General features: G+C 40.3%; 1 protein-coding gene across 2 annotated transcripts in view; it reads right to left on the minus strand.

Annotated features, from left to right (window-relative positions):
* Positions 1 to 17,177: 17,177 nt before the first annotated feature.
* The window catches only part of PDHX (pyruvate dehydrogenase complex component X), a 61,308-nt gene continuing 53,986 nt past the window's right edge, over positions 17,178 to 24,499 (minus strand). The window contains exons 10-11 of one of the 2 annotated variants that reach the window (XM_059819730.1): positions 23,713 to 23,777; positions 17,178 to 18,868 (exon numbers count right to left, since the gene is read on the minus strand). In XM_059819730.1, coding sequence (XP_059675713.1) covers positions 18,820 to 18,868; positions 23,713 to 23,777 — 114 coding nt within the window. In that variant the 3' untranslated portion in view covers positions 17,178 to 18,819. Of the gene's footprint in view, positions 21,450 to 23,712; positions 23,778 to 24,499 lie in introns of both variants that reach the window. The other variant, XM_059819729.1, reaches the window with a different exon arrangement.

Consider the following 24,499-nt stretch of genomic DNA (forward strand, 5'->3'; position numbering starts at 1 on the left):
AGGGAAAATGAAACTACTGCAATAGCAGGAAAGAGACACGAGAAAAGAAGACCAGGCAGTCTGGAAAATAAAAATAAAGCACTGGATACACAAGGCTTGCTGGAACTGGAAAGGCCAGCAACAGGTATGACAGGTAGATTCTGCGAAGCAATCTGCAAACAGAGGCCTTATGGCTAGTTCCATAGAAGCAAAAAATGAACCACCAAAGACCCATTCTCTGGTTGCTTTCAGCAGAAATGTGGCCCTTATTCTGGCTTTCTACCCCTGAGTAGAAGATTGACTTGATAGCTCTTCCCTTGTTTTAGTTGTAGTCAACAGTCACAATGCTGTGGTTGATCACCATATGTTTACCCGGCAGGCACAGCAAAGCGAGCTTTTGTTCTTTCTGGAGTCTATGAAAACTACAGAGAAGAGCCTGGTGTTTGTGTCGTAGTGCATTTGCATTCTTAGAAATCGGAAATTGCTAGCATGCCGCCAAACACATCAGCATATTGTAATAATTCTGCCACTGGGACAAGAGCAATGACAGCACTTTCCTTTCTTAAAACCAAACTGTAATTAATGATTCAGTGAGATGCAGTATCATCATAGTAAACAGCAGAGATGAGGCCTATTGGTTATGAAGCACAATGGAACTTCTCTCAAGAAGAAATAGCAGCGTTTACCCTCTCTCTAATACGCTGCTGTTTTTTCTTTAGCTTATTCTCTGCCATAGAAATGAATGTGCTGCTTTAAAGATAACAGCTACTTTTGTGATTTGGCAGTGGATCTAAATGTCAGGGATGGCAAGCCTGACTTTCTTAAAGTTTAAGGATAGTAAACGTTTTATTCTATTATGTGCTGGAGATAAAAAAAGTCCTGTGGAAAATTCAGGTCACAATAAGAAGCAAGTTTCTTCCAAATGTAGGAAACAGTTGTATTACAGGCTTTGATTCCTGTTTCCTTCTCCCCATACTGGAACTTGAAAACTTATGAGTGATGTGTCTAATACCTATGCCCATACTTAGTTGCAAATGGCTCTCATTTTCCAACCATCCTGTTCTGCATCGCTCCGGCTGCTGTAAGGTAACACAGTAAGTTAATATGTGGATTTTCTTAATCAGTCTTTGTTATCAGCAATTCTCTTCCTCCTACGTCATTCTGCCTTCTGTCCCTAGTGCAGGCAAATTTAGACAGTTTTCCACACCCATTGATGCATTCTAGAAAACAGAGCTTACTTTACTGTAAATTGAATCGAACTTGCTTGGTGAAGTAGGTGCTATAGAATATTTTAACATCAGAATGCAAGGGTACGCCTGCTTAAAATTCTGGCAGATTCATGACAAACAATACATTGTGGAAATGCAGCCTGGAAAGTTACAACTGTTTCCAAAGCTCCAAAAAAGAATGACTGATACCCCACTGGAATTTAATCATGCTACCTTAGGGATGACGTACAATAACATGTATTTAGTTATTATAGAAAAAATCTTTCCTTCTCAAGTACCCACCCTACTGCTAATAATCCTGAAAAGATTGCCTTCTGTGTAAAATCCTGATTTTTTTTTTTTCCTCCAGCTAAAAAGCAATAGCAATTTTATAAAAGAATCTGCCATACAGGGGATTGATGTCTGGATAACAGATTTGACTCTCTGAAACGTCAGAATTGAATGAAATTGCTGGAGAAGGTAAAGGCAGAGAATCATTGAGTACAGTGTTCTCATGGTGAATACACAAGTGCACAGCAAACTACACTGTAGCAAACAACTTCTGATCAAGTCTGTTGGGGTAGGTATCTTTTCTGCTAAAGGAAAGTCGGGTTAGAAGGGTTGCTAGCATTTAGCATTGGCATCAACATGTGATACTGTGAGCAGAAACTCATTTAGGTTCAGTAGCTGTTAAAAATGGAAAGGGAACAATAAAAATAAACCAGGGTTTTGTTGTCTATAGCTTGTTAGAAAGGATTGCAAGAGATGCTCACTTGGGAGAATTGTTGCTTCTTAAACGATGCACAATTGTGTATCAGAGAAAGCAGTGTATCTGCCTTTGCAGGTTTGTCCTCCACATGCGGTGCAATGATGTCCCACACTGCAGACATCTGAGTGGCGTGGAAGGCAAAAACTATACTCCTTTAGACTGAGAGAAACTGAAGAAGCGTCTTGTATCCTTACTGACCACATCACACACGTACAAAGGCTTAATAGAGCCTCATTGCTCATATCTTTCTAAAACATTTCATCCAAATGATACAGGCAAAGAAAAGTGCTTGTATCTCTTGAATATGTCTGATGCATAAAGATGTGGCCTGATTCTTCTGGGATTTTAATTAAAACGCTTTGATAATATTTTCCTGTTCATTTCCACGCAGAAACAGGCCCATAACATCTGGAATGGATACAATATGTTCATGGCAGTGTTCAGAGGAGAAGGCATCTCAGGAAGTTCTCCACTGATTCCTAGACAAAGTTACCTTTTATCCAATACAATACTTATGCCTAATGCATTACACACAAGGCACCAAAAGAGCTGAAGTATATCATCAACCAAAAAAAAAAAACCCTGCAAAGTAACAAATCATTCAGTCTGGACTGGGTATCTGCACTTAATAACTTGCTGTTTTCCTCTGAGCCATGTCAAAGTAACCTCTCATAATGCTCTGCAATGTGACAACAGAGGGCTACAACACTCACACGTGTGAGTGTTTTGGAGCAGAAAAGAGGTGTAGAATCAGAGTTATTTTCTTTACAACTGAAATGGTTTTATTTTTATTAAGTACATTGTAGTCAAGAAGGCATTTTTTTCCATCAACGTGAACTGAAAAAGCGCCTGGCTGGCATCCCAGGCACAAATTGTCCTTGCTGGATACTTGAACTAGGCCAGACAAGACACTGAATAACTCCATCTCTATCCTGCTGATCACATATGCACTCAACAGAGTCCACGTAAGAAATCTCAGACTTGTTGCATCAAAGGACGTGTGGATGAGGCACTGAGGGACATGGTTTAGTGGTCAACTTGTCAATGTTAGGTTTACAGTTGGACTTGATGATCTTAAAGGTCTTTTCCAACCTAAACGATTCTATGATTATATACTCGCAATGGCTGGAGTGAAGGCAGCTGTACAAATGTTAACTTCTACTGTGGATTTTACTCTTCTTGGAAACTCCATAACCCTCTTCGGCATGGTCTCCTTCAGTAACCTTCTATCTCACCTGCCGGCATGTACTCCCCCTCCAGACAATTTATCTTCCTTGGAACATTAATAGGAATTGCATGCACATCTGTTCTAAAAATCAAGCCTAATTATGAACTTAATTACTTGACTGTTTGTATGAATTACGATCATGTTAATTAATTGTTAATTCTTATTCCAAATAATCGGTTGGAACAGTACTGGGAAAAATCCAGTGTATGGCCTTTTATAGCAATTCATTTGCCTTGGTGTTTGAGATCAAAGGCATTGGTTTGATGATGTCATGCTCTTGGTTTAAGACAACAAACCTAGTATGTTGTAATCAGCATCAACATCTACCGGTGTCTCTTGCTTTTTTTCCCTACTGTTTTCCTGCTGTAGTGTCAGCCTACTATTCACTAAAGAAATGTTTTATTGTGTATGTGCAAAGTACTTAGAAGATGCCTACCTAATTATTCTTAGGTTTTGGAAAGTCATGTATGCTGGGAAAAGTCAATATCCTTATAACAGGATTTTCTTCTTTGTTTATGTCTAGGTCGAGGGCTTTTTCATTTAAAAGAATCAAAAAATGCATACAGAGGAAGGAACTATATTTCATATTAATTTACTATGTAATGCAGTTATCCTGAGGAGCACTATTTAATTTTTATTTCCACTCTAAATACTCAATAAAGAAGTCCAGTTGTCTTCTTGGCTGGATGTGTTCGATATGAAATCAGAGCACACTTCTAATTTATTGTTTGCATGCATCTTACCCAGTTTTAGTAGCAGTTACATGGTTTTCAGTTCCTGCTTTTAAAAAGTTTCTGTATTTTCTTTCATATGGCTCAGTAAATCACTTGGTCAGCACCTGGTAAGCAGGTAGTCCTTGGAAATCTGGGGTGAGCCTGTGTTTGCAGTTTGGAGTTTCCTGGGCACCAACACTTAAAACTCAACAGTCGTCTGTAAACATTTAGCTTTGTGCCACTAGACAGAACTTTCTTCCACTCTGATTCATGATCCAAATCTCAAAATTATAGATTACAGTAGTTGATGCTGAAGATTGGATCAGATTTAATCAAAAGTGAAGATTAAAGTGTCTCTTTCCTGCTGTTTCTATTTCATTGAACTTCTGTTCACTGCTATAAATAATCGGAAATCTAAAAGAAAGATAATAAAATCAAGTTATTCTCCAGCAAGTCCTTTTTTTCTCATTTTGGGAGTAGCTTGCAAGCTGATTTCTTACCTGTGTATGAGGCAGCTCTTTCAGGTACGCAGAAGTGGTATGTAGCATGTGTATCTTTACCTTCAGGACATGCACAACTACTGATGTTGTTAGAAACATGTCTCCGAGTCCAAGGAAAAATTGATTCTTTTTCTATCATACGTTGCAGTGAAAGTACAAAAGGTCCTGTCAAAAATCAAACATTCGATTAAAAAAAAACAAAAAACATTCAAGTTCATTCTCTAGGGAAACAAGAAACAGCAAGTCAAAACCTAACAGTGGTTTCTCTCCATGCTTACTCAGTGATGTAACTCAGTAACGAGAGTTCATTGTTTACACGCAAACCTCAGTGTTATTTTAGACACCTTTGGGTAACCCACCTGGTCTCTAGCTGCCGCTCCTGAAGAGCAGCTGTTGTCCCTTGTTGTTTTAGCTTTTTGTCTTTTTTTTTTTTTATAAATCAGGTGTAAAGGGCCACCACAATCCCAACATGCAACTTGGGGGTTAAAAAAATTACAGCAAAAGCAAATTATAAACCACGTTAGCTTCAACAATGGTGTATTTTATATATCTCTCAGTAAACAGCTTCTAACAAAGTGATTTGGCAACTGTTACAGGTACCCTGCTCTAAACTGTGAAACACAGTATGTGCTTTACATTAATGAGTCCTGCTTTGGTGAATCTTAAGAATTAAAACAGTTTACAGATGGACAAAGGAATTCTTTTGAAGGGGTGGCAAATCCTGCTGGATTACAGTGGGTAGTGAACAGTTTACAGAGGAGGAAATAAAGTAAACTTAATTAAATACTTCCTCCTGCTTCACAGGCTTTCACTAGTTAGCTCAAAAGTAACCACTCAAAGAGATTTCTGGATAGGCAAATTAATACAACATTCACAAATATATATATAATAGTCGCAAATTTGTACATAAAGCCTCTGCTTTTTTCCTTTTGCAGAATCTGTGAAGATAAATACCAACCAGTTCCTGACATGGGGCTGGTAAGCATAGAAGACAGCTTCAAGGAGAAGCAGCACTAGCAGGGATTGATCAAAGCCAGCGGGAAGATGAGCTAACGACTGAGAAAGGATGGCAACCCAAGCTGACAGAGAAGGAGGCAGCAGGGCTGTGGTTTTTTTGCCTTAAGCATATGATTCACAAACTGGCTGAGATTTCAAGACTTACTTCTAACAAACACGAACAAAGTGCCTCTAGAACATCTCTGCTACAGTCAGAATAAGCTCCGCACCAGGAATACCCAGCTTCCACATTTATGGTGGTGGAGAAACTGTTACCTTAAATGTACAGGGACATTGTTGAAATCATCACAAGGAAAATGTAAGTCTAATTCTCTAGTAAAATTTCTCTCACCTTTAATCTCTGGAATCTTTATAATGTCCCCAGGTAGCTAAACTAGGTCATAGAATGATAGAGTTATTTAGGTTGGAAAAGACCTTTAAGATCATCAAGTCCAACCACAAACCTAACCCTGCTAAGTCCGCCACTAAACCATGTCCCTAAGCGCCTCATCCACACATCTTTTAAATACCTCCAGGGATGAATACTGAACACAGCATTTGAGGTGGGGCCTCACCAGCGCCGAATACAGGGGGACAATCCCTTCCCCACTCCTGCTGGCCACACCATTTCTGATACACGCCAGGATGGCGTTGGCCTTCTTGGCCACCTGGGCACACTGCTGGCTCACATTCAGCCGGCTGTCGATCAACACCCCCAGGGCCTTTTCTGCAGGGCAGCTTTCCAGCCACTCTTCCCCAAACCTGTAGCGTTGCATGGGGTTGTTGTGACCCAAGTGCAGGACCCGGCACTTGGCCTTGTTGAACCTCATACAATTGGCCTCAGCCCATCGATCCAGCCTGTCCAGATCCCTCTGCAGAGCCTTCCTGCCCTCCAGCAGATCAACACTCCCACCCAACTTGGTGTCATCTGCAAACTTGCTGAGGGTGTATTCGATCCCCTCATCCAGATCGTTGATAAAGAGATTAAAGAAGACCGGCCCCAGTACCGAGCCCTGGGGGACTCCGCTTGTGACCGGCCGCCAACTGGATTTAACTCCATTTACCACAACCCTTTGGGCCCGGCCGTCCAGCCAGTTTTTTACCCAGCAAAGAGTGTGCCCATCCAAACCATGAGCAGCCAGTTTCTCCAGGAGAATGCTGTGGGAAATGGTGTCAAAGGCTTTACTAAAGTCTAGGTGGACTATATCCACAGCCTTCCCCTTGTCCACTAAGCGGGTCCCTTTGTCACAGAAGGAGATGAGGTTAGTCAGGCAGGACCTGCCTTTCATAAACCCATGGTGACTGGACCTGATCACCTGGTTGTCCTGTACGTGCAGCGTGATGGCACTCAAGATGATCTGCTCCATAACCTTCCTCGGCACCAGGGTCAGACTGACAGGCCTGTAGTTCCCCGGATCCTCCTTCCGGCCCTTCTTGAAGATGGGCAACGCATTTGCTAACCTGCAGTCCGCTGGGACCTCCCCGGTCAGCCAGGACTGCTGGTAGATGATGGAAAGGGGCTTCAGCTTTCTGCTGTATGGTCAGTTTTTTTCTTTGTCTTCTCACAATTTGATCGCTTGAAAGAGATGCGACTGAGTGCCAGGGGACCTGAGACACATGAACACAAAGGGCATATGCTTCCTCACTGATATTTCACAGTATCACTGGAAGCCAAAGGCAGCTTTTTTAGATGTAATTGGAGCTGCTATCCTAATCTTTTCAGTCTCTCGGCACCTCTGTGGACAGTCGGGTAGTATTTTCACTTCACAACTCTGCATTCTATTTACGTATAAGCAAGAAAATATTTAGTAAGGAAAGGAGAGTCAGAAACTCTTAAAAATGTTAACTCTTTCTGATAAAGTTTAGTCCTCACAGACTTCAAAAAAGGTGAAGTTTCAAGTCCAAATATGCTTTCATTGTAATCAAAACCATTTTAAAAACTATTCTATTCAAACTTACAGGATCCTTAAAAAGGTCTTTTTGTATAAGGATTTTAGAGATAACATAAGTTCTTAGCAATTCATGGTGAGGTGAGCCAAGGCTTTCTGGGATTGCTGGAAAAACTGATTAAGCATTGCCAGATAAGAAATTCTTCAAATGATTTAAACAACTGACACATAGATGATCTCTTATTTTAAAAAGTGGTGGTCAGTACTAAAATAATCTTTATGCATACATTTTGTTATTTATATAAATCTACATCTAAATCAGAACATCTGCAAATGAACATCTTTGAAATGTTCATAGCAATTCTAATGACAACTTTTTTAACTATAGATACACAGCCACAGTTTTGTGAAAACACCAGCGTATTTATAAATGGTTTTTTGTAAACTAGGCCACTAATTCTTTCAGTACATTGAAACTAATTTTAAATGAAATTAAAAAATTGAGTAAAAGAAAATTCAATGTTGTTCTCACCTGGTTGAGAGCCTAGAAAAAGGCCATCTTTACACCTCCTACCACCAGTGACATGGGGATCTACTCCAGAAAACTTACCTAGCAGTTGCATACCTTAAGCAACAAAAATTGCAGTCTATAATTGTTTAATCTGCTGTTCACATATGAAACTCCAGTCAAGCATTCTAAATCACCACAAGAATGATAGCAAACCACATGAAAACATTTATTTTTAATATCACAAAAACTTCAGAAGAAACCCCTAAAACTTCCAGAGTCAGAAAAACATATTCTAGAGTTTGTAATTAGAACTTCACAGAATCACAGAATCACAAAGGTTGGAAAAGACCTGTAAGATCATCAAGTCCAACCATCAACCCAACACCACCATGCCCACTAAACCATGTCCCGCAGTGCCACGTCCACACGTTCCTTGAACACCTCCAGGGATGGTGACTCCACCACCTCCCTGGGCAGCCTCTTCCAATGCTTCACCACTCTCTCAGGAAAGAAATTTTTCCTAATATCCAGCTGGTATGGCAAAGAATTGCCACTTAACAAGACAAAGCTAAAATTATCTGTTTAATTAATCTGAAAACTGAAAAAACCCCAAAACAAACCAACACATACCCCCCCACCCCCCAGTCTTTAGGTATGCAAGAATCCAGAGTTCTTTTCCCACTGAGTTCTCTACAGAGTTACTGTTTTCCTGTCCTAATTTCTCTCGCTTTCTGTCACTAGTTAGGCAAACTGTTATCTCAGTGGAGCAAGCACTACCCACTAACATGGCTATTCAGTAGTTGGTGGGGTTTTTTTAGAGATGGCATTTCCTGTGGCATTGATGCCTGTCTAGGCAATTCTGAAATTAAAAGTAAATTGGTAATTACCATCCATGACTAGTTACTTTGATATAAATGGTATACACACACACTACTGAGTCAGATATAGTGCACATCCACAAGCAGACAATCACCACATTAAACAGCTTAACAATTAAATAAGACCCAGGTTTAGAAAAGTGCAGAGAAAATGACAGCTTAGCCTATGCCTAAGTCAGTCCTAATACCATGTGATTTCTAGAATATCCCTTTCTGGATTCACAGATTTATCAACAAACTTAATAAAGTACTCCACAACAGTTGCAGGTTTTGCTTGGTTAGTTCATTGCCTTTTATTTTTAAAGAAAAATTAAAAAAAAAAATATTTTTAAGAAAAATAAATGTTTAAAAACTCTCCCAGAGCACTAGACACATTATTCTTGCCCAAGACAACTCTTTCCACTACCACATCCCCACAAAATACTGTGATGAGGTATGTCTAAGGGAAAGCTGCCTTCTCACACAAGGATTGCTTCATAGATTCTTCAGGGTATCTCTCTTAGCCAAGAGTATTTGCTCCCAGCTATCATTTCCACTGTCTCACCACTTGTGTTTGAGCAACAGATGCGATGTTGCAATTACTTTCTTCAGATGTAAGCAGGGCAGGTTTCTCTTAGGCCTCCCCAGTGCTGTACCTATACACACAGACATCGACACACATTAAAGCAGAAATGTTGAAGTCTCATCAGGGGGATTCAGAAGCCTGTCGTTCTGTTCATCCCGAATTTGAGAGGCTTTAACAAATGTGGTTGAAATAGCAGCCGGCCCTCTTCGCCAGTCCATCTCAGCACAGACAGAGATACACACGTGCACAGGCACACATGCAAAGTATGCACTCATGCTTTAACAGGAGGTCCGAGAAGTAAAATTCCCTTTCTTAAGTGCATTATGGAATATTAAAGTTTTGAATTATTATTTCCTTCAGAGTTTGCTTAAGGCAATTGCACGGACAGAAATCATCTGCATATACTTTATGGCTGAAAAGAAATCCAGGCATTCCTTGATAATCAATAAAATAGATATAATGCTATCCAAAGAAAGATGTTTAAGTACAGGTGTAAAAGACTACTTTCTTTTGACTTTCTTTCGTCCTTTCTACCCCACACAATAGGGGTTGTCTTCCAAAATAAAGATGTCTTGCTGCAATTGCTGAAATGTAGTCTTTGGCCAAAATACATCCCTCTCTCAGCTCAGATCTCACTTAATATTTAAGCCGTGTGAATAATATTTAAGACACTCCTGAGAGGTTAGTTTCATTTCGTAAGTTTGTAGCAGCATTGGTGCTATTGGTAAAAAGGCAATTGCTAATCTCCAGGTAAATGGTGAGTATTGACCTTCATAAGCAGTGTCCTTCCCTCCTAATACAGCTAAGGGTGTCACAGACTAATGATTAACGCAGTCATTATGTCAACATGCAGGAGGGAAAAGCTGTCTCGTCTTGAAAACAGAAGTATGAACACAGCAGTAGTTCTGTTGTGGTAAAACTGCAATCCTTTCCTCCGGCTTACAGTCAAAGAAACTAACTGCATTGTGGCTAAAGGCATTGGAGTGGAGCTATTAACAAAACTCTTGTGAAAAGGAGCCAATAATCACATTTCTTCTCCTTTATTAGTATTATCCATTGCAAGGCGAGGGCCTAACCCCTCTGTTCGTGGCCTTCCTCTGCAGCTGTCAGAGTGGTTGAAGCCTGTCAGATAGCATCCAAACATATAGGAAAAGCAGCCGAGGAGGTGCCTTAGAGCATTGTTTAGGATAATTTAGCCCATCCCAAAATGCCTCTTCTGCTCCAGGCTGGGAGTCACTCAGAATCATTAGCCGTTGTTATGAGGTTGAGCAGGACATCACCTGCTTTGAAGACTATGATAGCTAGACTAGGTTCGAAATACGAATGGACAGGGGAAGGACTCCTAATCTGCCTGAAAAAGCTGTAATTCTCCTATACTTGTCAGCAGGGAAATGCAAGATGTTATCTGATAAATTTCTGTAGGCACAACCAATTCATTTGTGAACTGACTCCAAAATAATTCTGCATGTAACTTGTCTCTCTAAATACTCTCGGGGGGGGGGGGGGGGGGGGGGGAAGTGTGGATATTATTTTCATTTGAATCTGTGTCTTGCTTGCACTACAAAGTGAACAGGAAAGGTGCTCTAGAATCCTTGCCAAAATGAGCAAGGGAGTAAGCAACATATTGCACTCAGAATATTTGCTTGACATTTACAGTATAAGCCAGAAGTCTCACACTTCAGAAGAGTGTAAGGAGAGTTTCTTTCTGGATCAACCAAGGGATCCGTTATAGTTCCTATTTTCCATGCAAGGAAGAGGACACAGGGTGATGCTGTCTGCTGAAACCTAGAGAAACTCAGTGCATGCTGGTAATGGAGACTGGGACATGACACAGCAAGCACAAGCATCTGCACAAGCAAACAGCCTCCATGGATATTTAAGCTTATAATTTATTTGGCAGGGAAGAAATTAAAAGTGCACCGAAGTTGCAAAATGAAACATAATTACACCTATTTTCTTAAGATAGGCAACTGAAACAGGAATCAGTTGATGATTAGGTCAACAGAGAGTATCCTACAAGGTTCAGTTGCTTGGATCCCTGCAAAGTGAAGCAAACTGCACGCTGTAATGAATGTCACGTAGACGATGCAAAAATCAGGAAACTGTAGGAGACAGATCTGCTGCAGCAGCAATTCAGTACATTCTTCATACAACAGTGAGCAGAAATAAAAATGTTCACAGCTGCCCTTTCTTTCTATCTAGGTCTAGGCCACATGAGAGGAGCTTTTAAGGTATAAAAGAGAATCTTCTCTTGATCTCTAATCTTTAAGGAGATAAATAGTGGTATTCATTAACATAGCATGAATCATTTTCCTTAGTACAGGTAATGAACAAACAGAAAAGCCTGTCATTTTCCAGCTAGTTATTTCTCATAATGACACAAATGTTTAACTTGCCAGGTAGGACAATTATTGTGGTGAGAGGGAAGAACAATATGGTTATTGTATCTGAATAATTATCCCCTGTGATACCTACAAGTCAAAGCAAAACTGATGTCAAAGGGAAGGAGTGCAAACTGAATTCAAGCAAACAGTGATGGCTTTTCACTGATACAGGTTAGGCAGATTTTGTAAAGTAACCACGCAAAGTAGCCAGTCAATGACTTGCACTCCAGTTTAATCAACACAGAAGTCTTCACCCAAATCCTAAGTTTCTGTGTTGCTTGGAACATTTACTGCTTAGCGTGTTTCTACAAATCTCCAGCAGGCTACCATGAACATCCTCCTGCTTTACTCAAGCATGATTACAAAGAAAGAAATCATAAGGGGTTATAAGTTTAAAACTTATGCTTAACTAAGAACGTATTGAAAGGTACTTTCAACCGAGCAGTTTTTTCTCTGTTTAGTCTATTACGGATGTAATTGCCATACTGACTTAGAGGAATCTGCTCTCGATGCTTTCAACATTTTAGGGACAAATGGAATAAAACATCATTGAATATGAGTCAGCAGTGTGCCCTGGCAGCCAAAAGGGCCAACCGTGTCCTGGGGTGCAGCAAGCACAGCACAGCGAGCCGGTCGAGGGAGGTGATTGTCCCACTCTGCACCGCACTGGTGTGGCCCCACCCCGAGTACTGGGTGCAGTTTCAGGCCCCTCAGTATAAGAAGACCATCAAACTATTCGAGTGTGTCCAGAGGAGGGTGATCAAGATGGTGAAAGGTCTCGAGGGTAAGACTTAGGAGGAGCAGCTGAGGTCACTTGGCTTGTTCAGCTTGGAGAAAAGAAGGCTGAGGGGTGACCTCATCACTGAGGGGTGACCTCATCACAGGCTACAACATTCTCAAGGGGGGCAGCAGAGGGGGAGGTGCTGATCTCCTCTCTCTGGTGACCAGAGAGGACACCAGGAAACGGAATGAAGCTTCCGCAGGGGAAGTTCAGATTGGGCAGTAGGAAAAGATTCTTCACCGAGCGGGTGGTCAGACACTGGAACAGGCTCCCCAGGGAAGCACCAAGCCTGTCAGAGTTCAAGAGGCATCTGGATGAAGCTTTTAGTCATATGGTTTAGTTTTAGGTAGTCCTGCAAGGAGCAGGGAGTTGGACTCAATTACCCTTATGGGTCCTTTCCAACTTGAGATATTCTATGATTGTATGATCCAGTTCTGCAGGAAGTGCCATACAATGACCAAGGTTTCCATCTGATCCTAATTCCAACAGATCAAGGCAAGTTAATGTTTACTGTTCCTTCTTTATTCATGTCAGGTGCTTTCTGAAACATTTCAAAACCAAACACCAAACCATTGAGCTATAGTTTAAATTCAAGAATATCTACATACTAAAATAGTTGGGTGACTGTATTCACACTGAAAGAGATCCAGAAAGTCAGAAATCGGGCTGCGTGGCCTGCCCTCTGCTGCCCTTCCTCTATTTCACGTTTTCCTTTAAAACGGGTCTTTCACTGCCTGAAATGATCGGAAACAGTGACACCATCAAGGCTTATACCCAGCAAATCCACCGTTGAGGACTACATCAGTACCTTGAGTCTCGTTTCTGAAGAATGATTCCGTGAACAGCTCTATGTGCAGAGATTAACAGGCTGATTAGTACACTTTCTTGGAGACAAATTTTGGATAAATATGCATATATTTCTGGTCATTTACAAAATACAGCAAAAGAAAAAAGCGCACTTCATGCACTTTCCTGTAGAACAACGTTTCATTTTTCTTGCTCCATTACTACAGTCAGAAAGGAAACTGATAGGAGATACACTGAAGATATTTCTCTATCGTGTTAACATCCTTTAACACTACTGCAGCAATGCTCATCTTCCTTACATCTTGAGATCAATGCCATGCTCATCTTAGATACGCTCCTTCTTCTGCAAGAACAATATCTAGCTAGCATAGTTTTTCAATGATTGCTAGGACTTTAATTTAAATGACACATTCTCAAAGGGTTTGGCCTTGCCTCTCAAAACCAACAGAGAAATCTCTACTAAACTCTGTCATTTGGCTGAATTAAAAAAGGAAACATTCATAAATGAGAAGTTTCTAAAACTTAGCCTTTAACACAAAGACCAAAAGGGAAGGATCAGAATGTTTAAATTACTTAAGGAAGGGTTATCAAAACATTAATCTCAATTTATTGGACTATCATTTAGCTAGCACTTGGAAACTTGAGGGAAAACGAAAGATCATCATCATCATAAGCATACAAACAAGAACATACACTGAACAACCATATTTTTCCATCTTTCTTACTTACAAAGCACTATGTGACTATTCACATGTAATTCAATACCTCTTTAAACAAAAAAAGAAAGAAAACGCAAACAGCAGTCTACATTGGGGAGCAGGAAACTGAAGGTGCTAGGGCACTTCTCAAATGATAATGCTTGATTGTGTATTAGCAACCTTCAGGGTAAAGGAAAGAACAGCTATTTATTTCTGATCCATGATGCACTATAGTACTAGATGAGCATCTCTCCTGATCTGGAAAATTCAGAAAAATATTAAGAGCAGGTGGACGGCTAGTTAAATTTTATTAGTTGTGCTGCAGTACTTCCTAAGAAGTGTAGTGGTATTTTATTTCAAAGCCTTGAAAAAACCAAAAATCATTCTCTAATTTCAAGAACAAAATAGCATGCATCAGAGCAGTTAAGGCAAATCAGTCACGAACAAGAGCCTGAAAAACAGCCCTTCCACAACATGAAACTGGTACAGAACATAAGTTGACATATTACCTACGCGTAAGGCAGCAGAAATTACTCTCGCCAATAGAATAACTGGTACAATGGTCTAATAAATGATTTACTAACTTTGCAGCAGTACAATCAATCATCAGCATAAGCCTGAATTGAACAAATAGCTCAAGAGTAGTAGTTTTCATAGAATCATAGAATGGTTTGGATTGGAAGGGACCTTTCAAGGTCATCTAGTCCAACCCCCCCTGCCATGGCCAGGGACATCTTCAACTAGACCAGGTTGCTCAGAGCCCCATCCAACCTGACCTTGAACACTTCCAGTGAGGGGGCATCCACACCTTCTCTGGGCAACCTGTGCCAGTGTTTCACCAACCTCATCATAAAAAAATCTTTTCCTTATATCTAGTCTGAATCCACCCTCTTTCTGTTTAAAACCATTGCCCCTTGTCCTATCACAACAGGCCCTGCTAAAAAGTCTGTCCCCATCTTCCTTATAAGCCCCCTTTAAGTACTGAAAAGCCCCAGTAAGGTCTCCCCGGAGCCTTCTCTCCTCCAGGCTGAACAACCCCAACTCTCTCAGCCTGTCCTCATAGGAGAGGTGTTCCAGCCCTCTGATCATTGTTGTTGGCCTCCTCTGGACCCACTCCAACAGGTCCATGTCTTTCCTGTGCTGAGGACTCCAGAGCTGAATACAGTACTCCAGGTGGGGTCTCACCAGAGCAGAGTAGAGGGGCAGAATCCCCTCCCTTGACCTGCTGGTCATGCTTCTTTTGGTGCGGCCCAGGATGCAGTTGGTTGCCTGGGCTGCGAGCACACATTGCCGCTTCATGTCCAGCTTTTCACCTACCAGTATCCCCAAGTCCTTCTCGGCAGGGCTGCTCTCAATCCATTCACCCCCCAGCCTGTGTTGATACCGGGGGTTGCCCCGACCCAGGTGTACAACCTTGCCCTTGGCCTTGTTGAACCTCATGAAGTTTGCATGGGTCCAGGCTTCTCAAGCTTGTCCAGGTCTCTCTGAATGGCATCCTGTCCCTCAGGCATGTCAGCTGCACCACTCAGCTTGGTGTCATCTGTAAACTTGCTGAGGGTGCACTCGATCCCACTGTCTATGTCATAGATGAAGATATTAAACAGTACTGGTCCCAAAATAGACCCCTGAGGGAAACAACTCATCACTGATCTCCATCCGGACATTGAGCTGTTGACCACTACTCTCTGGATGCGACCATCCAACCAATTCCCATCCACCAAACAGTCTATCAAAACCCGTATCTCTCCCATTTAGAGAGAATATTTTGGCGGACCATGTTAAAGGCCTTACGGAAGTCCAAACAGATGACAACAGATGTCCTAATCCCATGAAGGATGGTCTCTTGCTATGCTATGCTCTTGGAAGTCACTCTTGTACAGTCACAGCAGTTCCATTCAAACTCCCCCTGTTGTCTGAGTCCTAGTAGTTTTCTTCTAAAAAAGAGCACCTAACTTGCAGTGACGTTCAACGTCCATTTACAATCCTGCATTCAAGTTATATAGGATCATCCAACTGTGTGAGGCAGAGAGCCATTGTATCTACTAGTCTGCAAATGACACCAACACTACCACACGTTTCAAAGAATGCTTGCTCTTGATCTAGCACTACCACAACAAACAGTTTTGTGGGTTACAGAAAGGGGCAGCTTGGTTGAAAACCAGAAGAGAGCCCGTCTCTCATGACAATCCACCTCCTGCATTCTTTTCTAGCTTACGCAGCTGTAGGGACTGCATGGGGTCTGGAAACAGATCAAAGAGGATTTTGAACACATAGACATTACACTCCTTGATAAGCAAGTCAATGACGTGAATTCTTAAGACACTACTTTTACATTTGAGAAAAGGGTGGGGAGAAATCATCACCAACAACAGAAACCTAAGAGACCTAATTAAAAACAAAGATAAAAACAGTTGAATTAAAAAACAAATCATAGTATGAGCTACCAGTTCAGTAACCTATACATCTTTTAGCATCATGTAACCTGGTGCTTATGGAAAACTGCCTGCTTGGCAAGAGGACTCCTTGTAACAGCTTATTTCTGCCAAAAGACAACATTGGGATACTTTTCAGCTCTTCAGTTACCAAAGTTTTTAAATGTGTATGCTGTCATGTTTGCCACATCTCAGCCGTGCCTTTTCCTATGCAAAGTTTTTAAATCCATGCTACAGCTTTTCACATCCTTGAAGCACAGCGGTTGTGAAAGATACTGGATTGTCCACTTGTGAGAGCAAAATTCTTCTCTGTAAAAGTCTACAGCACAAATTACAGAAATTAAGCTTCCCAGTAGCTGCTCCTGATCTTGCCCCTTTTTGGTTAACATACAAGCAGATTAACCTTACTCTGATTAACCCATAACTGAAAGCGCCAGGATAAACTGAGTGGTACTGAAAGGGGCTTGCAATGAGTACTTCCGACAGAAAGAGCCTGATCCATCTGACCGTTAGTACCGGTCATTGTGCAACCGTTATTTACGATGTGCTTTATTTCCACTGCTTTCAAAGAAATTACAGTAACACATAAAATTTTCAGCAGATTTTAGGGAGGAAAAAGCACTTGTTATGGTCTGATGTATTCCCGGACAAAAACTCAGTGGAAAAATGAGAAGTCATACAAGAAAACACCAGAAAGAAAAAAAATAAAAAAATAAAAAAATAAAAATCAGTTTCAAATCTACAGGTCACTACTATAAGACTATTACACGATCAATCCTAATGGCACGTTTTTCTTTATTTTCTGTCACCTTATGGCACAAATTATTGCATACAAAAAACACATCAAGCATGACACTCAGTTCCAACAATTCCAAATTGGTTTCCCCCTAACTGACTCTGCAATTGCATATACTTTAATGCGATCAATATGCAACTTTCTGTACACCACAGCACATAAAAGCATGTGTTCAAACTTTCTTTCTTGGACTATTTGTCATATTTACGGCTTCCTACTCAACTTTAAAGTTCTGTTGTATCCGATGGGACTAATCATTAGTTGAAATAACAGTGTCTACTGTATTTTGTGTGATGGAGATGAGCATGTTAACAAAAGGATTAGATGAAAATAGCACTGAGCATTCACTTTGCAGGAGCGAGGTTCTTTCAGGGATTACATGTATGAAGAGTAATTACAGAAGTTTTATTTCATAAGGAATACATGGCAGGAAAAAAGATCCAAAAAAGTCAAATATTCTGACAGCGTAATTAGGGATTAGTGTAACACACAGTTCATTACTTGCCAACAATCACAAAGTCCAAAATAGCTACTCTTTATTTCTTTCTAACTATGCCTCTTGCAAAGGAAAATGATATGAAGAAAGTAATTTTCCCCAAACATATCCTAAAGGCAGACATTTCCAGCAGACATTAGCATACTCCTTAAATTTTTATTTTTGGTTTTTTAATTCTTTGAGAAAGTAGATGTCTTCATGGCATTTCTTACTTAGGTATGTAAAAAAAGATGTTGACAGAAGACATTTGAAAGAATAAAACATGTAAAGTTGTATTTTTCTTCTGTGAAATTTTTACTTCAAGGCAAATTTGCTTCAAATGTAAGCATAACCATTTCATATGGTTCATTTCTGGGCCATTTTATCCATTGCCCCCATCCCCAAATCCCTAAATTCTTCAGGAAGATATTCAATGTTTTATTGCAATCTGTATGGGCAACTATTTGTTGTCTCACTTCTGCTAAAGTGGTAGGTGTTGCCAAATGGTACAATTACTCTGAATTAAGGAGATCTGACTGCTATCATGTGTCTGAATTCCAGAGATTTCCTTCACAGGCTGATGACTGACAAATCACATACATCCAATCTTTATGTCAAATGACAATGCCGGCAAGCAGGCAGATGTACAGAAATTGGAATTAAAGCTTGTATTAGCCTTACTGAGATTTGCCTAGTCCAAAAGTTGTAAAGATTTATTTAACCTGGAGAAAACGTTGCATTGTCTTCACTTGTTTGTGTTGAACAGGGAAAGTATAATGGATGTATTAGTACCCGCACGAATGAGACATGATAAATGTTTGATTCTTACATACAACAGTGCCTTCCAGTGGCTCCAAAAGCAAAACGTACCGACTCGTACTACATGAACACACATACACGCAAAACTCTAGTTGTATGCATCAGTCACACAGCCCGTAACTGTGGCCAGCTAAAGAGTAGAACGTACAGATGCTGGGGAGCACGCAACAACACTACAGCACCCAATACAAAAATGAAGAGCAGTATATCAGTTTTTAAATTAGTCTGCAAATTCTCTTGGGCAGAACAGGTTTAGCTATGCAAACAATCAGAACTTCTTGTACATTATTAAGGACAATATATAAATCGGTGGGTTTTGTCCCCTTCAAAGTAATATGGGATAGACGAACAACTTTGCAAAAATTCATGGTTAACCATTTAAAATTGCAAATTAATCTTCAGCATCCAATCTTGAGTATAATTTTATCAGTGTGATACTCCTAGAAATAAAGAATGGATATGTCCATTATTGCACAGTAAATTAGATTTGGTAATCAAAATCTCTCCCTACTGTTAGAAATAGTTTACGAAATTTATGATATCAGAACAAGACAAAGAAGCAAACTCGTTTAGCAAAAACTCTCAACTCAGTATTAGCTAAAGGTTTTGTCTTGCAATTAGCTTTTTTAATTATGGCAGCAGCTCAGCAAACAAGTCCTCCAAATCTTTAAAAAAAATACTTGCACAAACTAGAATAAGACAAACTCCCAGAATTCTACTGACAATTTATATTCTCACCAAGTCCGGTAAATGCAGTTATTTCCTTACAGAGACATACGATACATGGTTCCATATTTATATATAAGAAAAAAAGCAATCTACTACTGTTAATTTAAACTTCAGGCCACTGCATATAAGCCTCTGAGTTATGATTCAATATACACATATGATGAAACACTTTCTACTTTCATCTTTACTCTACCCATGCAAAGAACAGCATTAATCAGCAAATATTCAGTGTGCAAAATATGACCTTTCATACTGGAACCTCTACGAGATTAAGAGGCCAGTTCTTCATCACAATACTGCTGGCACAGTTAACTTGGGTTTTAAGTTAACCACAACATATCACAGAGCACCTGAAAAAAGTATTTTTTTTATATTTTGTGGTACTGAAGAAAATATCTGAGTTGGGGCGACTTCTAAATTCAAAAAATGTAATAGTCTCCAAATTAAGTCAAAGAAAACCTATCATTAATTAATTTTTTTTTCCCCACAAAATGTTGTTTTCACTGAACGTTGGTTCCATCAAAAACTGGAAATCAATGACACTGACGTTCCATCCTTTACGGAGAATGCATTTATTCAGACAAGTTTATTCTCCTCTCTACCCCTCTGCAAGGCATTAAATCACACAGTTATCTTAAAATACCAGAAAAAAACAGATGCACCTAAAATTTAAATGTGTTTTAATGAGGTCTAATTATACGAATGAAGCTGTGGATTTTAACAGATTACTTAATATTTTGAGAAATTACTTTTTTATCTATGATTAATTTAGTCTCAGAATTTCCTGTCATTTCTTTTCCCTGTTCATCTCCACAGTCATCTTGTTTTCTTCAATGTAGCTTATAGTAAAGGAGAAAGTAACAGTTAAATCTGTGATGTAAATGAAATTAAAGCAAAAATTTTGGTTTGTAAGGTCTTTGCTCTTATGTAGGAAGCCATTGAAATATCTGTCAAAAATCTTAGAAACCTTGTTTCAATCTAATTTGGATGTCACAACATGCCAGAAAAGTCTTCTGAAAACTGAAAAACTTTCTACTGCAGCAACATAATTTAGGTACTCAATTATCTCAGTATTGACCAGGACTCACAGAAGCACTTTGGTCAATTACGATTCTTCCTTTCCTCACTCGAAAAGCTAGATATTAAGCTCTTAAATAAAGCATTCCATCTCAGCACAAGACCCCCCCCCCGGAGTACTGCATCCAGCTCTGGAGTCCTCAGCACAGGAAAGACATGGACCTGTTAGAGCAGGTCCAGAGAAGGCCACAACAATGATCAGAGGGCTGGAACACCTCTCCTATGAGGACAGGCTGAGAGAGTTGGGGTTGTTCAGCCTGGAAAAGAGAAGGCTCCAGGGAGACCTTACTGGGGCCTTTCAGTACTTAAAGGGGGCTTATAAGAAAGATGGGGACAAACATTTTAGCAGGGCCTGTTGCGATAGGACAAGGGGCAATGGTTTTAAACTGAAAGAGGGTAGATTTAGCCTAGATATAAGGAAGAAAATTTCTTATTATGAAGGTGGTGAGTCACTGGCACAGGTTGCCCAGAAAGGTGGTAGATGCCCCATCCCGGGAAACATTCAAGGTCAGGCTGGACGGGGCTCTGAGCAACTTGATCTAGTTGAAGATGTCCCTGCTCACTGCAATGGAGAATGGACTAGATGACCTTGAAATGTCCCTTCCAACCCAAACTATTTTATGATTCCCTTTGAACTTTAATAAAGTTTTCTTGAATTTTCCTTTACAGAAGAAATTGACTTTTCTACACAAACGCTATATGCCATTAGTACTAAGTGTTTAAAGAAATGTAGTATGTTAACTTTAAAGTCTTTTAGCTTTACAGTATAAAACCTGGTCATCGCAAAAGACTAAAAGCACAAAAATTAATAGTTTTTCATGATAATTCAATAAGTTAAATATTTTAACTGTCCATCTCACAGTAACTATTTACTCCTCTATATAGAAGAACAAAAACAAGTACATAACAGTTATCTATGTTGTCAAAACAAGAAGCAATCTTCACCAAGTTTAAGAAAGGGCGAGTCGCATTGGATTCTCTATGTTGGCTTTCAAGGTCTCCAGAAACTTTGAAGCCAGTTCATCATCTACCACCCGACCATCACTTGAAAGAGTCACTGTCATGAGTTGATGCTGCTTAAGTTTCTCATTCCCTTCTTCATCTTCCACAATCTTGAGCTCTGGTCTTGCTCGGCCCACAGCTAGGATGCAGGCTTGTGGAGGGTTTATGACTGCAGTGAAATCATTGATGCCAAACATGCCCAGGTTGGAGATACTAAATGAAAGAGAAAAGAGTTACCAGTAATGTCAGAAATTATATATCCCCTAGAAGAAATCATCTATATTCAATGACTACTATGAACTAACTCTCTCCCAAGGCCAAACCCATAATCTTTAAAATAGATCTGAACTGGATTTCAGTTGGGCACATTCATACTCTCAAGGGTTTGGCAGTTTTGCAATTACAAGTAATGCACCTTTTTAAAAGTCCCATTTCTTTACAGTAATATATCCTTGCATTGCACACACTAAAGGCAGAAAGTAGGACAGGAAAGTGGTATCTTCAAATAAACTTTGCCTGTTCCTGTTCCAAGCCAAATGTCTTTTAGATTGAACCTCACAAGTTTAAGTTACAATGACTGCTGACAATTAAGTGATAGAATTTCAGCATCTAGGTAGCATCAGGCAGAGGAAAGCCTCGTCATGCCATCCTTCCTCGAACATTTTTGTCTGTGTCACCAACTGGGAAGTGGTACATTAGGAAAGGCTTGGACTCTTTTGTGACAGATTGTCTATAGAGAAAGCTGTCCCACCATCTCCTCCTATTTGTTATAGTTACTGCAAACAGTGGAAAAAAAGCTTAATCTGTACAGAATCATAGAACAGTTTGGGTTGGAAGGAACCTTTAAAGGTCATCTAGTCCAACCCCCCCTGCCATGGGTAAGGACATCTTCAACTAGACCAGGTTGCTCAGAGCCCTGTCCAACCTGGCCTTGAACACTTCCAGTGAGGGGGCATCCACACCTTCTCTGGGCAACCTGTGCCAGTGACTCACCACCCTCATCGTGGAAAAAAATCTCTTCCTTATATCTAGTCTGAATCCACCCTCTTTCAGTTTAAAACCATTGCCTCTCGTCCTGTCGCAACAGGCCCTGCTAAAAAGTCTATCCCCATCTTCCTTATAGGCCCCCTTTAAGTACTGAAAGGCCACAGTAAGGTCTCCGCGGAGCCTTCTCTCCTCCAGGCTGAACAACCCCAACTCTCTCAGCCTGTCCTCATAGGAGAGGTGTTCCAGCCCTCTGATCATTGTTGTTGGCCTCCTCTGGACCCACTCCAACAGGTCCATGTCTTTCCTGTGCTGAGGACTCCAGAGCTGGATGCAGGACTGCAGCTGGGGTCTCACCAGAGCAGAGTAGAGGGGCAGAATCCCCTCCCTTGACCTGCTGGCCAGGCTTCTTTTGATGCAGCCCAGGATGCAGCTGGCCGCCTGGGCTGCGAGCGCACATTGCCGCTTCATGTCCAGCTTTTCACCTACCAGTACCCCCAAGTCCTTCTTGGCAGGGCTGCTCTCAATCCCTTCATCCCCCAGCCTGTGTTGATACTGGGGGTTGCCCTGACCCAGGGGCAGGACCTTGTCCTTGGCTTTGTTGAACCTCGTGAGGTTCGCATGGTTCCACTTCTCAAGCTTGTCCAGGTCTCTCTGAATGCCATCCCGTCCCTCAGGCATGTTAGCTTTTAACAATTTGACAAAAAGTGAGCTAAGCTGAAGTTTATAAAACAAGAAATGTTGCTTGATGATACTGTGTCATAAAATACAGTACATTAAGAATTTTAGAAACTCGGGGAGTGTAAAAATTAATCTGAGAAATTAATTGTGCAACTGTGTCACTACATTTATGCTAGTGTTCTACACATGCCATTTATTTCTTATCACTGAGTTCACTAGCTCTTTTTGCAGAGCACATTTTATAGAAAAAAAATACTTACTAAATATATGCTACTATTTAAAATTGATCTACTCAGTTTTTAATGTTTCAGTTAAAAGTAAACCGTAAGAGTTAACATCACAGCTTTGCTGTAACTTTTTTTTGCCCCTCTAGAGACTTTCCTCTGAAGAGTGCATTGAAGACAAACGGGACATCACTGCTGCGATACCTCTGCCAAACAACTCCTTTTAAAAATATTTATTTTAAAAACTATTATCAAATGGGGATTCCTAACTACAGAATGCAACTTAAAAAGCAAAACAAAACAACATCCTTCTGCAACTGGGAAAAATCAGGTGCAAAAATAAAAGTCAGATCAGTCTCAGTATGAAAAAACACGAATTTCACATCAAATAAACCTATACCAAGATAATTGTTCCCCCCAATACAGGACACTTGGCCTAGATTTGGCCCTCCGAATCATCACATGGAGTTTCATCCTAAATGGAGCAGGATTTTAAAAGGCAATGCACTAACACACAGTGGCATAGCTGAGAATAAAATACTTCTGAACCCACACTGCATGTATTAAACGCTGCTAGGAAGTTTTACCTAAAAGATCCTCCCTGATACTCTTCCGGTAACAGTTTTCCATCTCTTGCTTTCTTTGCTAGAGCCTAAGGAAAATGAAATAAGAAAAAGAAGAGGAGAGATGAAAGACATTAAAGTGTTGTAATAGTCTAATTCTTTTTACTTCAGTAAGACTTAAGTACCATACAGCCATTAAAAAGTCATCTGCTTTTGGATTTAGGGAAGCACCTCAGCAACATTGTTGTTGCAGCTGCAATGATTTGGCAAAGAGACTAAGACACAAAACTTCTTTTTCCCCAATGATATTGGCTGTTCAGTAAAAGCTGTTCTCTCACCTTAAAAACCTTGATCCCATTTTCACAATGGAACCACCATTCTCCTTGGTGTTTTTAGATGATAAAAATATCTAGCAAAATACTGATGAGACAAATTCACAGCATTCTTCTTAACATATTTGTTTAAAGAAACTGCCATGTACCACTTCAGAACTTTCTAGCAGATTGAGAGAATGTATTTATTCCAACTAAGCATTCAACTACCTTAAAGACCACCCTTCCTGTGACCTCCATTTCATTTGTAAGACTTTTCTACTTCTAAATACAACAGAAGCAGCTATCCACAAACGTTTTGTTCAAAATACAGTGCAAGAAGTTCACACTATGCTCTAATATAAGATCACAGAGAAAAAGAACCTTATTCCCACCTAGGATGTTTCCAGCTCAGTGGTCTCCTTAGATGGAAGCAATGGGAATCAGGATGAATAATTCTTACAGTAGTTGTCACATAAGGAAGAAAAGACTGTATGGAC

The sequence above is a fragment of the Gavia stellata genome, chromosome 7, assembly GCF_030936135.1.
Source record: "Gavia stellata isolate bGavSte3 chromosome 7, bGavSte3.hap2, whole genome shotgun sequence".
Lineage (NCBI taxonomy): Eukaryota > Metazoa > Chordata > Aves > Gaviiformes > Gaviidae > Gavia > Gavia stellata.